The 18103-nt window shown below is 36.3% G+C and overlaps 1 protein-coding gene across 1 annotated transcript in view; it reads left to right on the forward strand.

The window, feature by feature from the left end:
- Positions 1 to 18103, forward strand: part of Dhc64C (dynein heavy chain, cytoplasmic) — a 1087706-nt gene that overhangs the window by 655914 nt on the left and 413689 nt on the right. Inside the window, exons 58-59 of the mRNA XM_090398628.1 lie at positions 1165 to 1356; positions 10170 to 10349. Of these exons, the coding sequence (XP_090254754.1) occupies positions 1165 to 1356; positions 10170 to 10349 (372 nt within the window). The remainder of the gene's footprint in view (positions 1 to 1164; positions 1357 to 10169; positions 10350 to 18103) is intronic.

Here is an 18103-nt window from a genome sequence, read left to right on the forward strand (position 1 = left end):
GTGGACTATGTGCAGCTTTGGTCACCTGGCTTTCATGGGGATGAGGGTGTATTGAGGATCCAGAGTAGGTTTCTTGGTCAGTGTTGGGTATGAGGGGATGCAACTTGCAGACCCTTGTGAATAGAAGAAAAGGGAATGTGATTGAGATAAGTTGGTTAGGGGTTGTTACTAGATTAATGTGGAGAAGATATTTTGTAGAGTAGAGGGGGACAAGGGTAGAACAATAGGTCATCTCTGGATGCTGTATAAGGAGAGTGAGAAGGTCATTTGCATGGAGAGGGATTGGTGAGTGGAATGCCTAAAAGTGAGATGAGTGTGAAAACTGTGAATTGGTTTCAAACACCGTTCCAATCTTTTTGCATGAGAGTATGGACCTGTTACAATGAGTCCTTTGACTCCATGGTGGACAATTGTTAATGATAGGTGAGGATTAGACATCACATAAGAATTCCACATTCCATAAAAGGGAATGTGGAACTCTTATGTAATGCCCAATAACTGGGTCTTCTCTCAGTTATATAGCTTTGACTCTTAAGCATCCTTTAAGGGAGATAACTTTTGCCTCTTTAGTAAAATCACTACCCTGTTTTTTGTTTTCAGCCTGATTTCTTTAAAGAGAAATCTGGCCTTGTTCCATTGGCCAAACCTGAAACTGAATGACTGCCTATCTCTATCAAAGATATGGGTGTCTTATTCTAATCAAACATCAGTAACATTTTTTTTAATTGATGTTTCCTTTGTTATTGTCCATTAAATAATCCACTGATGATGACCTGTAATTTTTGGGTTGAAATATTTAGCTATTAATATTTATTATTCACTCATTTCCTTGTGTTAACGTGTTAATTTGTTTATAAATAAAATAATTTGTTTAAAAAGTTTGTGTTTATTTTCTAGAGCAGAGTTTCTGCAATATTTCCTTTTTTGAGATTTTGCAATAATTCGGCAGAGTTTCTGCAGAATTATTGCAAAATTTCTGCAATAATTCCTATCTGAATACTGAATCGTGATTATATTTTAGTAACATTCTTCAGAGAATAATAATAATAAACTGAACAGTTCAATCAAGTGTGGCTCTTTTTACTCTGTGTTAAAATTTCTCATCATAGAACAGCCAATTATTTCCTTCATGTTCTCATTTTCTTTTCTTTTTCCCCACTCTAGTACAAAGCACCGGATTATTTTCCTGCAGCATTTCCAAGTCTCCAGAGCCCACCTAGCCATCGAAGTGCTATTATTAATGCATTTGTTTATGTTCATCAGACTCTTCACAAGGCTAACACTAGATTAGCCAAAAGAGGAGGACGTATTACAACTATTACTCCACGTCACTTCTTGGATTTCATTAACCACTACGTATGTGTTACGCTTTCAGTGTTGTCAGAAATCAGTACTCGTTGAAGTTAGTTTAGTTTATAGAATGCATTCAAATTTTCAAACAAGTCAGAAATTGAATATCTGTGAAACTTCTTTGAATATCTTGAAATTCTGTATATATTAGAAATCAAATTCTCACTATAACAAAGTTTTAGTTCATCAGAGGAATTTTGATATTCCTCTGATATTATGATAGTAATGATATTATATAACCTCAGTTAGAACTTGTCATTGGTTTTTTATATGCCTGAGTTGTTTTAAGTTTTGAATGGGAACTTCAGCTATAAACTTCTCAGTAGTTTGTAATGAGTAAGTTAGATGACAGTATTGATATATGCTTCTAAGTTTTTTTTTTTTTTTTCTGCAAGCATATAGTATTTAACATCTTTCCAAGTGTGTATATAAATCTAGCACCTTCATATCTTAAGACACCTGATATATATATGTATATATATTATTAAAAAGTTTTAATGACTGATACCGAGAGATAAAGAGATGACATGGTTTATTTAAAAAGATACTACTAGTTTATTAGTTTTGTTGAATTGATCAACATCTTCAGGTATCACAATGAAAGAAATATATAAAGAATTACACAGACTTAAAATTGCATTAACAGAACAAGTACAAAAGACAGTAGTGCGTTTGAAAGCAGAGTGCGAGCTTGAGTTCCAAATAAACGTAGACTATGCACTGTCACAAGCGCGCCAATACTGAACAGAGGCAACATGTGTGTCAGAGAGATTAAAACTTAGGCTGTTATTGATATGGGAAGAATCTAAAGAAATTTCTCTCGATTCGACAATCTTTCTCTCAAGCTCATCATAGCACACATGGATGTTAGAGGTTTGCGTCCAGTTCACAATGTGTTGCTGCCCTTCATCTGAGTTAACTGAAAAGAGAATGTGGCTAGAGAGAGCGCTGGCTTTAGTCCTGTTATAGGAGATATCTCTACGGTGTTCTTCCAAACGTAGAAGGATGGATTTAGCAGTCTGGCCATGTATGGCTTTCCACAATCACATAAAATCTTGTATACTCCTGGAAACTGAGTTGGAAGATGTTTCTCTTTAGGTTTACTAAGTATTGATAGAAGTTTTGGGAGCATAGTAAAGCAAGTTCTAAGTTAAACTTCTTGAGAATTTTTGCCAGTTTTGGTGAAAGAGAGCTGATGTAAGGCAAACAGATGAAGGCTCTGGGGGAGGAGGGATTTTCAGAAGTAGTTGAGTGACTGGGGGAAAGAAATTTGTCAATCTTATTATTAGGAGAGAAACCATTATTAATAAAAGTCTTTTTAAGAAAAAGGAGTTCATTTTCAATTTCTGCTTCTTCTGTAAGTAAAGATTTGGCTCGGTGTGCTAAGGTGGAAATAATACGAAATTTTTGTGGGGGTTAGTGATGGGAGGAAGCATGAAGGTATCTGTCAGTATGAGTAGGTTTTCTAAAAATTGAGATTTTAATAATCTCAGATATTAAAATCGTTGAGAAATATGTCTGCGAGAATCGGAATGAGTGGGTTGCCCATGGCCAGACCTGAGTTTTGTGAGTAGATCTTATTGTCATATTCGAAGTATCCTAATTTATGCAATGGGAGAGTAAAGTAAAGAGTTTTTTGGATAATTTGTTCTTGAGAAGATCGACAAATACACCTGATATATCAGGTGTATTTTGGTGTATTATATATATATATATATATATATATATATATATATATATCAGGTGTATTAAGAAAGAATTGAAAGAAAAGAAAGAAATTTGTTCAAATAAGAATAACTTCTTTGACATTTGTCCATGTACCATTTTAACAGTGCAGCATAATCAATTTTACTGATCTTCAAAAGCTAAGGACCAACTACATTTTTAACTGTATATGAAAAATTTTAATGACTACAGCAAAATGTGGACACAAATTTATTGCCACCATACTAATTAATTATGTTGCACAAAACGTGTTATAAATTTCTTGGAAATTAAGTTGAGATACATTTTTGGCAAAAGTTACAAATTTCCTAAGGGCATTGTTAAGGAATTAATGTATAGTACTTAGAGAAAACTATGTAGAGAGACATTTCAGTGTGGCATATGTCCACCCGAACTGCAATGCAGCTCTCAAACATCATACCATGCTGCTTTGCACCAAGTGATTCAGGAGGTCTTGAGGCAAACTGGCACACTCCTCCTCGAGAATGAGGATCAGGCCTTGCTTATTTTCTGGGGAAGAATTTTGAGCAGTAATGTGTCTGTTGTATCCTAAACTTGTTTTATGGGGTTGAGATCTGGGGAGCATGCTGGCCACTTGATTCAATTAATATCCACGGTCTTCAGAAGTATCTCCACTGCTTGTCTACAATGTGGTGTGGCATTGTCATCCATAAAAATGAATTCTTCATCTACAGCACAATGGAGCAATCAAACGTAACGTTGAAGACCTTCGTTTGCAATATCTTTCACCAGTCACAGTCCCTTATTCCAGCATTATTAGCTTAGTGCGTCCATTAAGCATAATACCTCCCCACACCATGACTCCGGCACTGCCATATCTATCCCTTTCAAGAACATTCACACGATGGTGAGTAGTACCACTTTCATGCCAGATCAAGTGTCCAAAATTGGACAAAGACTAAAACGACTCATCTGTAAAGAGTACATTAGCCCATTGGTGTCTTATATGAGTTGTCCAATTTTTATGGATATAATGCCGCTGAAAATATGCTCTACAATGAGTTGTGGATAAAAGGACACAGGCTACAGGCATATAGGTCTACTTGCCACAGTTTGTTGAGATATCCACACATCTGCGCTTGAATGGGGCCAACTTGCAAGCTGACCTGCTGTGGTGCATTGATCATGTTTTGCTCTTATAGTCAAAAATCTGTTTTCATGGTCCATGGTATAGCAAATTAGCTAGCATTTGAAACACATTCCATTGCTTTAAAAAGCTGCCCAGAGCATGGATACAATGTTATGTGAGATTCCTGAGATAATCAACAGGAATCTCACATAACAGTATCATTAATTATGTGCCTTCTTCAAGCTCGCCAATAATTCTTCCCTGTGTGAAATCATCTAGATGATGTCTTTGAGACATTACATTACAAGACATCCAAGTGTGCAACTTTATTCCTTCACAAAAAGCACTTCCTTCGAACACAATTTGCTTAACACAGCCTTTTGTATTTTATCCTTTTGAGTGCTAACACATGGGTCCCTTTGTGCTCGATTTGGAAATTTGAATGTGTATCCTCTTTCTATTTGAAATCATCAATTATATAAATTGCCACAAGTTGATTTGTCTGAATTTGCAGTTGTAATCTTCAGAAATAATTTTCGTTCTTAGGTTTTGGACACCAGTATAATTCAAATGTTATCATATTTAATATTTCCAAGAAATAATTTCAAATATGAACTCAGTGACATTATTGAATTTTGTTTTGGACTTCTGTACTGATAACCTGTAAATATAAGTTATGAAGATAATCTGTGTTGTGTATTTACTTAATTACTATTCGTTTAGACGAAGGCATTAATTTTATTTAAAAAATATTTTTATTTCACAGTAAAATGGGGTATGATTTAAGATAACTTCTGGATACTTGTATGGCTTACAGAGCCTCCATAACTCAGTCAGTATAGTGAAAGAACTTTGGTTGGAAAGACCTTGGTTTGGTTCCCGTCCAAGATGTGAGAACCATAATCTGGTCTCACCTCGACTAAAGGGTAGTGATTCAGTTTCATATGGAGGTAGGGAGTTTTTTCACCTGGAAACTAGTTTTTTTAAGAACAGGCAAACTGGCCCTGTGAACACACATGGATCTAGTCATAAAATACATACCTTATTAAAATACTCTGGTTTAGAGAAAGTTGTTAGAAGTGACACTTTTTGTTTACTTGTGTATGAAAATATGACTTCTGTGTTATTTCAACCTTAGTATCACCTCCGGGTCTGGCTCCCACTGATGAGACCTCAATTAAGGTCGAAACTGTTCTGGATAGTGACCCTTCCCATAATGCATAGCATTATCATGTCCACAAGGAGATATGCTTTGCATTTTGGGATACTAAGGCAAGTGATGTGAAGTCTTAGCTTCTTTATATGAGTTGTCCCAGTCCTGAAAATAGTTCAGGCGCAAACTGGTTTGCTTACATTTGGATAAAGGATTAAACAAAGTAGATAATTCCTTGGTATCTTTCATTTATAAGAGGAAGAGTTAGAAAGCTAAGACTTGTGATACTCCTCTTTTGATTACTGACAAGGACCTCACATGGCGGCATTCCCAGGTAGAAGATTCAGAAACCTAAGGCAAAGTCCTCGATGTTTTGCCTTATAAAGGCCCACACTTCTGTCATACACATGCATGCGTCTCTCCAAACTTCCATATATGGTGATATATGGACATCCGAACATGATGACATCATAGTTCATGTGTTTTATGAAATTGTCATATGTGGATATGAGTTAATGACGTTACATAATAACATCATGCACCAGATTATTTTAATAAAGACTCATGGTGAAATTATTACAAATTCAAGATTATTAGACAAAATTTGACAGTTATTTAGTTGTAATCTCCTTAGAAAAACATGTAAAAGCAAACATGATAAGTTACATATCATGAGAGATTTCACAAAGGCTTAATCTTTCTCAAAAAAAAAAAAATTCTTTCTCTATTTTCCCATGTCTTCAGGAAATGACCTTCATTATTCTTAGAATTAGACTTACTACCCTTTTTAGGATTAATTTTAATTTATGCACATTCCCATCGAACATTCTTAATTACTCAGGTAGTTCTTGGAATAGACAAAAATGAAAAAGGAGTGACTTAGCTTTTATGACCACCTACATCAGATTATGGGCCAGTTTATAACTTAATCTTGTCTTTGGGAACCATCCCCCTCAATACCTAAATCTCCAATGTCTAGTCCAGCCTCTTGTCCTCCTTCTCCTTCACTTTGTAGCAGTGCTTGGATAAAGTGAAGGAGGAAAACAAGTATGTTTACTAAAAGCAAACATCTCTTGGTTCTTGAAAAAGTCAAAATTTTCAGTTGGAACATGGTAAAAAGTTTTCTTTGTCTTCTTCAACAGTATCGATATTGTGGAAAAATAAAGATATTTACACATTGGCACTGAAAAAAAAAAAATAATTAGAAAGCACGCACTTACAAATATCAAGGAAACATTGCTTCAGTTCAAAAATAAAAACAAGGAGATAAAGTATGAAAGAAAGGAAATAATGAAAATATGTGAAGACTTTTATACCAGGATGTATGAAGATATCTATCTTGGACACGTTGAAAATGAAGAAGCCAAGATGATACCAGAAATAATGATGGAAAAAGTGGAGAAAGTAATTGCAGAAATGAAATTTAACAAAAGTCCAGGTGAAGATAGAATACTGGCTCAGCATTTAAAGGCAGGAGGGAGGACGTTATGGAAAGAACTGAATTTGTTATTTAATGACATCATCAAACAAGACGCAAATAATTACAGACAAATAAGCGTATTATCACAATTATATAAATTGTTTTCAAAAAAATTTCTAAATAGATTAATGATAAAGTTTGGATGAAGCTCAATCAGTAGAGCAAGCTGATTTTAGAAAAAAGTTTTCTACAATAGACCATATTCATATACTATAGACCTCCATATCATGTTTATAGATTAACGAATGCTCTTGACTCCATGTTTCAAGACGAAATGATAGAAGCATTGGAAAAACAGAATATGGAAAACAAGTATGTTAAGCTAATAAATAAACTATACAAAAAAGCAACAACGACAATATAACTAAAAAACAGGAAAACAATTCTGAATGCAGAGAGGAATAAGATGGGGAGATCCACTTTCATGCAAACTATTCAGTGTAACATTGGAAGAAATATTTAAAAAACTAAATTGGGAAGTGAAAGAAATTATTATAAATGGGAAGCACCTCAACCATCTAAGATTTGCCGATGCTATAGTACTCGTCACAATGAGTAAGAACTACAATCTATGACAAATGAACTATGGTGGGGAAGCCTAAAAATGGGACTTAAAATAAATATGGAAAAAAAGTATATGACAAAATTTGAAGAGGACAAAATAACTATAGGTGGAAAAGAACCAGATCAAGATAGATGAATATATCTATCTTGGACAAATTGCAAGTTTTAAAGAAATCAACAGAAGAATCATTCAAAGGTAATTGATCCTTTAATATACTGAAAGAACATATAATACGAGAACTACCATTGTGTTTAAAAAGGAAAATATTCAACATTTGTGATACCAGATGTTGAATGATCAGCATATCAGGAGTCGTTGTCAAGGTCGTGGAGAAAGTAGTCAAGGGAAAAATACAGGAATGGATTGATGAAAATGAGATACTGTATGGGGGACAGCATGGCTTTGTGAAGGGTAGATCATGCCTCAGTAACTTGCTCAAGTTTTATAACAAGGTGACAGCTGAACTGGATAAGGGAAATGGGTTTACAGTGATACTGCTGGACGTGACAAAGGCGTTTGACAGGATGCCACATGGAATTCTAATCTGTAAACTACAACATATGGAAATGGATATAGGTTTGGTGAGATGGATAGGTGGGTGGTTGATGGAGAGATATCAAAGAGTAGTTTATTCAGGAGTAGAGTCCAAAAGACGGCCTGTGACTAGCGGTGTGCCACAGGGTTCTGTTCTTGGACAACTGCTGTTTAATCTGTTCATGAACGATATAGGGAAGGATCTAAGAGGAACAGTTCATTTGTTCGCTGATGATGCAAAGTTGGGTAGGGTGATAGTGAATGCAGAAGATATCAAAATCCTGCAGGATGACTTGGATAGATAGGAGTTCTGGGGTAAGGAGAATGGATGTCAATTTAATGTGACAAAATGTGAGATTATGCATTTTATATCAAGATATCAAAGAGTAGTTTATTCAGGAGTAGAGTCCAAAAGACGGCCTGTGACTAGCGGTGTGCCACAGGGTTCTGTTCTTGGACAACTGCTGTTTAATCTGTTCATTAACGATATAGGGAAGGATCTAAGAGGAACAGTTCATTTGTTCGCTGATGATGCAAAGTTGGGTAGGGTGATAGTGAATGCAGAAGATATCAAAATCTTGCAGGATGACTTGGATAGATAGGAGTTCTGGGGTAAGGAGAATGGATGTCAATTTAATGTGACAAAATGTAAGATTATGCATTTTGGGATGAAAAGATTAGCAGCAGTGTACCACATTGTTGGAACTGTACTCCAGGAGATTGATGAGGCCAGGGACTTGGGCGTGTTGGTGGATAGGGAGATGAAGTTTAGGGGGCAAATTGCAAAAGTAGCTAAATCAGCTCATCAACTCATTTGGTTGTTGAAAAATACCTTTAAATAAAAATAAAAAAGACGAGCAGAGACAAGCAAGTTATTGTACTTCTGTACCGAGCCTTGACAAGACCTCATCTCGACTACTGTGCCCAGATTTGGTCACCTAGGTTCCTTCTTGATGGGGAGGAGGTGGAGTGGATCCAGAGGCAAGTGACTAAGATGATAGCGGGTCTATGGAATGAACCATATGAGAACAGGTTGAAGATTTGTGGGTTGCAGAAATTGGTTGATAGGCGGAAGGGGGGAGATATGATTGAGACATTCAAATTGCTAAAGGGTTTCTATAGGATTAATTCAGAGGATATTTTTGAGATCAGGACTGGTAGTGGGAGAACTAGGGGGACACCTGTGGTTAGCAGGGTTGTTAGAGCTGGGTTATTTACTTTTAGAGTGGTAAATGAGTGGAGTAAGCTGCCAGAGTCTATTGTGGGTGCTGTGATGGTGAGTGAGTTCAAAGCAAGGTATGATACATACTGTGAGAATGTCATATAGTTGTGTGGACATGATGTTTAGGGCCTCCCTCGATGAGTCTAAGGACTCCCTGTAGTCGCCCGTAATAATAATACCAGTGTTTACGTATGGTAGCAAGACTGCTCCGATATGTGCTCCATATCGGAGAAGCAGTGTGAAGATTTGAGAAAACTGAAAAGAGGGATGCTGAAAATCATTAAAAATGATAAAATTAGGAATGAAAAAATAAGAAAACCAACAGGAATAAGAGATAATAGAAGTGATAAATTCAAAATGGAGTTGAGCTGGAGAAAAGGATGGAGAGATGATATCCGGGCATGGAGAGGAGTGAAATGGTTGTCAGAGACAAAATAGAAGGGGAGATGGAAGAAGATTTGGGAGGCCTGTTTCCTGCAGTGGACGAAGAAAGGCTAAGAAGAATTGTGTGGTTTTAAAATTATGGGCAAACAAATTGTGTTTAATATTACATCTATACAAGCATATTCATACAAATAACATCTAGGTATGTACTTTTATTTATTTTTTTTCTCTAATACTTTTGTTTTTTGAATCTTTTTTTTTTATCAATTTAAAAAAATAGGAGGCCGATTTAACTTGTCACTGCTAGTGTGAGTAATGTTTATACAGAAGAAATTTTGTCAATCCCATGGTGCATGTCATAACCATGTTTGACTGTATATACACAAAAATCAGAAGTTGAAAGAGGCATTTGTTTTCCTAATCCTACTGCTGTTTGATGTGGCTGGCTGTTATGCTAAAAAAAGAAGTTAAAAATAAATGCTTATGTATTAAACAAATGAACAGTTGGAAAGTAAATGTAGTTCATATAAAATTTCCATATTAATAAACACAGGATAGTTTAACTGAATGTATGTTGTTTCTTATTGAGATTTGAAATTACAGGGATGCATTTCACATTCTACTAAACTACAGTGCCTAATTAATACCAATAATATTTGAAAATAGGTAAAACTGTTCAATGAAAAACAAGAAGAGCTTGAAGAGCAGCAGCTACATTTGAATGTTGGTCTGCAAAAAATCCAGGAAACAGTAGAACAAGTAGAAGAGCTTCAAAAATCATTAGCTTTGAAAAGTCATGAACTTGAAGCTAAGAATCAAGCAGCCAATGCTAAACTGAAAGAAATGGTAAGTTAGTAAAATAATTTTAGTTTAGCACTGTTGAATGAACTTATTAATTTCTTGTTAGGTGAACTTAACAAATTAAATGAAGTTGTATAATTTGTTTTTGTTCTCATTATAATTTTAATTTTACTAAAATGTTACATTAAACTGTAACATTTTTAGGGAATAACAAAATTTAGAGAGGCTTTATTCTGTTTTATATAAACAGAAAACTTACTAGTGAAGAATTTTTTCATTTTAACTACATTGAAATTCATATGCTAAAAGAAAGATCAGTAAAATTGTTCCAAGCAACAATGTTTAGTTTACTGTCGAAATAATACCTGGAAGTTCTATGATGAGTTTCCAGTCAAGCTGAAATATAGAAATTAATTTTCTGGGCTAACGTACAAAATTTGCCAATTTTAAATCTGCTTGCATGACAGATAACACCATCTATTGGGAGCTTAGTCTACTGGTTTCTATTCTCTATCTTCATCATTCAATTGGTGGCACACTAAGTATACTATAAATTAAAGATACCAAGAAATTATATATGAAGAAAAAATGAAAGAGTTTGAGAACAGGAATCAAACCTTGGAGATTCAGTGGCAAACTCTGAAGAAAACATTGATTGATTCTGCCAGAGAGGCATGTGGTGAGGTTATTTGTAAGGATAAAAAAATCAGAACTCCCTGGTGGACACAGGAAGTTAAAGAGGCAGTGAAGGAAAAGAAAAAAGCATATCAAAAGTTCCTGTCATATAAGTCAGCTTGTGCTTTTAGAGAATATAGAGACAAATGCAAGAATGCTAAACACTGTGTAAAACTAGCTGAACAAAAGTCATGGGAGGACTTTGGCAAGAACATAAAAAATAAAATCAAGAAGGTGGCAAAATTTTCTGGAGGTTGTTGAAGAAGCTTAGGAATGGAGGAAAGAGTGCTGTAAAAGGAGATAGAGATGATAAAGGTGACATGAAAACGGGAGAAAAAGATGTCCTTGAAGTATGGAGTAATTACTTTGAAAAACTTCTAAATGAAACAAGCAGTGATGACAGCATAGTGGTAAAAATCACTGACCAGGCATGCAGTCAGGAATACATATCCATACGTGAAGTAGAAAAAGCCATCAAAGGCTTGAAATGTGGAAAGGCAGCAGGAGTAGATGATATATGACCAGAAATGCTGAAGTATGGTGGTGTGAAAGTCTTACATTGGCTGCACTGCATAGTTCAGAAGGCCTGGACAGAGGGACGAATTCCCGATGATTGGAGTAGAGCTCTCATAGAACCCATATATAAAAAGGGAAATAAAACTGAATGTGAGAATTACAGAGATATTTCCCTACTGAGTGTTCCCGGCAAGATCTATGCAAGTATACTTGAGAAACGGTTGAGAAGAATTGTGGAAGAAAAGCTTGGTGAAGAACAAGCTGGATTCAGGCCAAATAGAGGCTGTCAGGATCACATCTTCACTTAACGACAAATAGCTCAGAAATCATGGGAATATAACAAAGATCTGTATTTAAGTTTTGTTGATTTGGAAAAGGCATATGACAAGGTGCCAAGAGAGAAGCTATTCAATATGCTGCAGTTATATGGTGTCAATGGGGCATTATATCAAGCAATACTTAGTCTTTATTTGAGTTGTAAGTCAGGAGTTAGAATTGAAGGAAGTACAGGAAGATGGTATAATGTTAAATCTGGTGTGAGACAAGGATGTACATTATCCCCTCTGTTATTCATTATCTATATGGATCACATTATGAAGGAAAGTGGTATTAAACGTGATATCAAAATTGGAGATGTTAATGTCAGCTCTTTGCTTTATGCGGATGATGTTATACTTCGAAATAAATCCGCTACAAGTCTGCAAGATTCTCTGACTAAATTGAATAGCTGTTGTAATAGATATAGTATGAAGGTCAGCAATATAAAGACAAAGACAATGAAAATAGGCAGAATCATTGAAAATGTCAACTGTGTTGTGAATGGAGAACCTGTGGAACAAGTAAAACATTTCAGCTATTTCGGCACGATTTTTACTGAAGATGGTAAATTAAATATAGTAATAGACAACAGAATCAGCAAAGCTGGTATGATGGGAAGGCAATTGAATAAATTCATATGGAATAAGAGAGAAATTAGTCGGAACACTAAATTAGCTGTATACAAGACAGTGTTCAAACCAGTTTTAACTTATGGAGCTGAGAGCTGGGTCAGAAGTAAAACACTTGACCAAAGACTAGAGACCGCAGATATGAGAGACCTGAGAAAGATTATAGGCATGAACAGATGGCATCAATGGCAATATCATATTAAAAACGAGGATATTAGGAAAGAACTTGACATTGTCAGCATCCAGGAATGCGTTAGCAGAGCTAATCTCAGGTGGTATGGTCACTTAAACAGAATGGGCGAGGAAAGATTAGCAAAACAAGTGTTCTCTGCCAGGTTGGCAGGAAAACGACCCAGAGGAAGACCAAGATATAGTTGGATTGATACAGTACAAAGTGCCTTAGACGATAGAAATATAAGATCTGATAATGTTGGAGTCTTGACAAGTAACAGACTGATTTGGAGGAAAATTGTAGATAGGAAATTAATAGTGATGTAATTTTTTTCATGTAGTACTATCATATCCTGTACACCCCTTGAGGGTACATGTCAGGAATTTGATGACGATGATGATGAAATTATATATTTGGTTTAATCCTTTATCTAAGTGTAAACAAACAAAATTTCCACCTGAAGTATTTTCAGTCCAAGGGCAACTGTTATAAAGAAGCTAAGACTTCACGTCACTTGCCTTAGTATCCCATAATGCAAAGCACATCTCCTTGCAGACATGTAAAATGCTATGTATTATGGGAAGGGTCACTACTCAGACTCGTTTCGACCTTTAGTGAGGTTTCTTCAGTGGGAAAGATCGAAACTGGTCTGGGTAGTGATCCTTCCCATAACATTATACATGTCTGCAAGGAGATTTGCTTTGCATTATGGGATACTAAGGCAAGTGATGTGAAGTCTTAGCTTCCTTATACGATTTGCCCTATTCCTGAAAATACTTCAAGCGCAAACTGTGTTTGCTTACACTTGGATAAAGGCTCATCATCATCAAATTCCTGCCATGTACCCTCAAGGGGTGTACAGGATATGATAGTACTGCATGAAAAATTTACATCATTACTAACTTCCTATCTACAATTTTCCTCGAAATCAGTCTGTTACTTGTCAAGACTCCAACATTATCAGATCTTATATTTCTATCGTCTAAGGCACTTTGTACCGTATCAGTCCACCTATATCTTGGTCTTCCTCTGGGTTGTTTTCCTGCCAACCTGGCAGAGAACACTTGTTTTGCTAATCTTTCCTCGCCAATTCTGTTTAAGTGACCATACCACCTGAGATTAGCTCTGCTAACACATTCCTAGATGCTGACAATGTCAAGTTCTTTCCTAATATCCTCGTTTTTTAATATGATATTGGTATTGATGCCATCTTGTAGCGGATTTATTTAGAAGTATAACATCATCCGCATAAAGCAAAGAGCTGACATTAACATTTCCAATTCTGATATCATGTTTAGTACCACTTTCCTTCATAATGTGATCTATATAGATAATGAATAACAGAGGGGATAATGTACATCCTTATCTCACACCAGATTTAATGTTAAACCATCTTCCTGTACTTCCATCAGTTTTAACTGCTGACTTACAACTCAAATAAAGACTAAGTATTGCTTGATATAATGCCCCATTGACACCATATAACTATAGCGTATTGAATAGCTTCTCTCTTGGCACCTTGTCATATGCATTTTGCAGATCGACAAAACTTAAATACAGATCTTTGTTATATTCCCATGCTTTCTCAACTATTTGTCGTAAAGTGAAGATCTGATCCTGACAGCCTCTATTTGGCCTGAATCCAGCTTGTTCTTCACCAAGCTTTTCTTCCACAATTCTTCTCAAACATTTCTCAAGTATACTTGCATAGATCTTGCCAGGAACACTCAGTAGGGAAATACAGGGTGTTCGGGATAAATTTGACATATTTATAATTAATTATATTTTTCCGTAAGTTACATGTATTAACACACACTTCTCTTCATTTAAAAGTTTGGACCCTTCTTCATTCACATACAAGATGTCAGAAACGATGGATAGCTGGAACCCGCCTGAATCATGGAAGAGAATAACTTGTATCATGATGATTCGTGCCCGCCATCAAAATAAGGATATTACGACTGCTGCCCAATGCTCCCTGAATACAGTAAAAACAATCAGGCATGAACTAGAGACTTGCAATGGTGACTACGAGGATGTAGCAAGAAGAAAGATCCCTAGCAGACGATCTGATTGCGTTCGTACAGCAGAATTCCTCGCAAATCTGCAGGAACAGGTGTTGAAGAACCCTGGCATTGGAATTCGGGCTTTGTTCGTGGAGTTGCTAACTGTAGTCAAGCCCTGGATAACAAGGGTAGCCAATGGTAGGCCGTATGTATGGCAGCAGGATTCGGCCCCTTGCCACACCTCTGGGAAAAGTCAAAAATGGTTGTCTGAAAATTTCTACGACTTCACCAGTCCAAATGTTTGGCCTCCAAACTCCCCAGACCTTAACCCCATGGATTATTTTGTATGGGGCGCAGTTGAAAAAGACACCAATCGCACTTCCAGTAATACAAAAGCCCAGTTAATGGATAAAATTAAAACAGTTTTTGCGGCCCTTCCCAGGGAGACTGTAGCATCAGCTTGTTCGAGGTTCCGAAGCAGAATTGAAGCTGTGATCGATGCTAATGGTGGTTATTTTGAGTAAATCTTGTTGATAGTATTGTAATTAACTCTGCCTGTAATGTTTTTTTGTCAATTCATTAAATTTAATAGATACAAAGAAGATTTTCTTTTTCCTTACGAAACTGTCAAATTTATCCCGAACACCCTGTATCTCTGTAATTCTCACATTCAGTTTTATTTCCCTTTTTATATATGGGTACTATTAGGGCTCTACTCCAATCATCAGAAATTCGTCCCTCTGTCAACGCTTTCTGAACTATGCATTGCAGCTACTGTAAGACTTTTATACCACCATAGTTCAGCATTTCTGGTCGAATATCATCTACTCCTGCTGTCTTTCCACATTTCAAGCCTTTGATGTCTTTTTCTACTTCAAGTATGGATATGTATTCCTGACTGTATGCATTTTGAGTGTTTTTTACTACTGTGCTATCACTGTTTGTTTCATTTAGCAATTTTTCAAAGTAATTACTCCATACTTCAAGGATATCTTTTTCTCCCGTTTTCATGTCACCTTTATCATCTCTAACTCCTTTTACAGCACTCTTTCCTCCATTTCTAAGCTTCTTCAACAACCTCTAGAATATCTTACCACCTTCTTGATATTTATTTTCTATGTTCTTGTCAAAGTCCTCCCATGACTTTTGTTTATTTAGTTTTACACAGTGTTTCGCTTTCTTACATTTGTTTCTTTATTCTCTAAGAGCAAAAGCTGACTTATTTGCCATAAACTTTTGATATGCTTTCTTCTTTTCCTTCTCTGCCTCTTTAACTTCCTGTGTCCACCATGGAGTTCTGATTTTTCTATCCTTGCAGACAACCTCACCACATTCCTCTCTTGTTCAATCACTCAGGGTTTTCTTCAAGGCTTGCCACTGAATCTCCAAGGTTTGTTTGCTGTTCTCAAACTCTTTCATTTTTTCTTCCATAATCTTTGTATTTTAGTCTACAGTTCACATCTGAGAGCTGCTCAACTTTTATTCACTTTAAAACTTTCTTACATGTTATTCTTTGCAATATGAAATTCAATTTTATCCTGCTCAAGACTAAATAGTGATCACTTCCAATTTCAAATCCTCTGTACACTCTGGTGTCCTGCAATAGGGAGAAAGCATCACTATCGACAATAACATAGTCAATGAGACTTTTCTTATTCTTTGCCTCTTCTCTCCATGTGAATTTGTGCACATTTTTATGTTGGAACATGGTGTTATTAATAACCAGTCCATGTCCTGAGCATAAGTCCAACAGGTATTTGCCATTATTATTAGCTTTTCTATTTTCACCAAATTTTCCCAAAATATTTTTTTATGCCTGACAATCATTTCCTACTCTGCTATTTAGATCCCCAACAAGGACCAACTTTTCTTTTTTCATTGTGTCAGTTGCTTTTTCTAAAGCATCAAAAAATTCCTCCACTTCTACCTTAGTAGGACCTTCTGTGGGACCATAGACACAAATAAGTCTCATTGTCCAGCCTCGTATTTTGTGTTGAATACTATGACTACTCCTTCTTTTCCTTGATTGTCATTGCCTGAATGTAACATTTTGTATTTATTGCTCAGAAAGATCTCGCCAGTTTTTGTCTTTTTTGTTTCAGTCACCCGTATTATATCGATCTGGTACTTATCTAATTCCTCCGCTAGCTCCATTTCTTTGCCATTCATTCTGCTTATGTTGATAGTACTGATCTTTAACTCTGGTGTTGTTGAGTTTGGGTGTGCTTTCAGATTTGTTCCAGTAACTGACGTTTCGCTGTTTGCCCTGGTTCTCTGGCAAAGTCAACGGTGCCTTGTTTAACCGGCCGATGCACCTGCCGGCATGAAATTTTGTCATGTTGTACCATCATTTTCTATATTGGTTTAAGCCAATAAGAATAAAATTTGGTCAGCTAAATCCCAAATTGCCAGCCCATCCTCGCTCTTTCAGTATCCAGGTAGATACCCAATAGGGTGCACCACGAGAAGGTGAGGATTGGACATTAGGTCAGAATCCAAGGTCGGTTCTCCACATTCCTTTAAAGGCTATGTGTAGGCCCCCTCTCAGTTTTACAGCTTTAACCCTTAAGCACTCCTGGAAGAAGGATTAAACAAATATATAATTTCTTGATTTCTTTAATTTTTAAGTAGTTGTTCTGCACTGTGATAAAGTTTTTTTTACCAAAGAAGGGCTTTCTTTATGAAGAATCTTCTCCTTCGGATTCCACTGTGAAGAAATGGACTAAACAGTTTTGCGTAGGAAGAGAGAGAGATAGCATCGATATAGAAAGGGAAAGATGATCCTCGTGATCGTCATCCTGTGGAAATGAAAACCAAGGAAAATGTCTCTCTTGTTGAGGAGGATCTTCAATGACTGACAGCTGAAGCTCAAAGAAATCTCAGCAAGGTTGGGGCTTTCTTTAACAACCGTCTTTCACATCATTCATGAGCAGCTTCACATGACAAAGATCAGCACAATGTGGGTACCCTGACTTCTCTCTTCAGTTTAGGAGCATCGTGTGACCTGTTCCCCCAAGTTTTTAGAGCTTTGCTAAGGGTATCGGATAGAAGTGCTGGAATCCATTGTCACCAGGGATGAAACCTTGATCGTTTTTTATGATTCTCTTTCAAAAAGGATTGCCAGGAAATTCTCTTCAGTAATTTCAGGGAAAAGGATATCACCATGAATGCAGAATATAATGCTTCACGAACTGCACAACACCATAAAGGAGAAGAGACGAATGCTGAGTCATGGTGTTTGTCTGCTTCACTTCAATGCTCCAGTCCATATGGTTATTGTTGCGAAGGCTACAGCGTAGGACCATAGCTTCCAGGAGATTTAACACCTACTCTATAGCCTAGATCTAGCACTGAGTGACTATTACCTATTAACAAAACTAAAGAAAGACTTTCTAGGAAGAAAATTTGCAGATGACAATGAGGTGAAAGATGCAGTTTTAGGCCATTTTGCAGACAAAAGTACAGACTGTTTTTTCAAGTGCA

The sequence above is a fragment of the Typopeltis vanoorti genome, chromosome 10 (genome assembly GCF_054136105.1).
Source record: "Typopeltis vanoorti isolate ZY-2024b chromosome 10, IOZ_Tvanoo_1.0, whole genome shotgun sequence".
In the NCBI taxonomy this organism is placed as follows: Eukaryota; Metazoa; Arthropoda; class Arachnida; order Uropygi; family Thelyphonidae; genus Typopeltis; species Typopeltis vanoorti.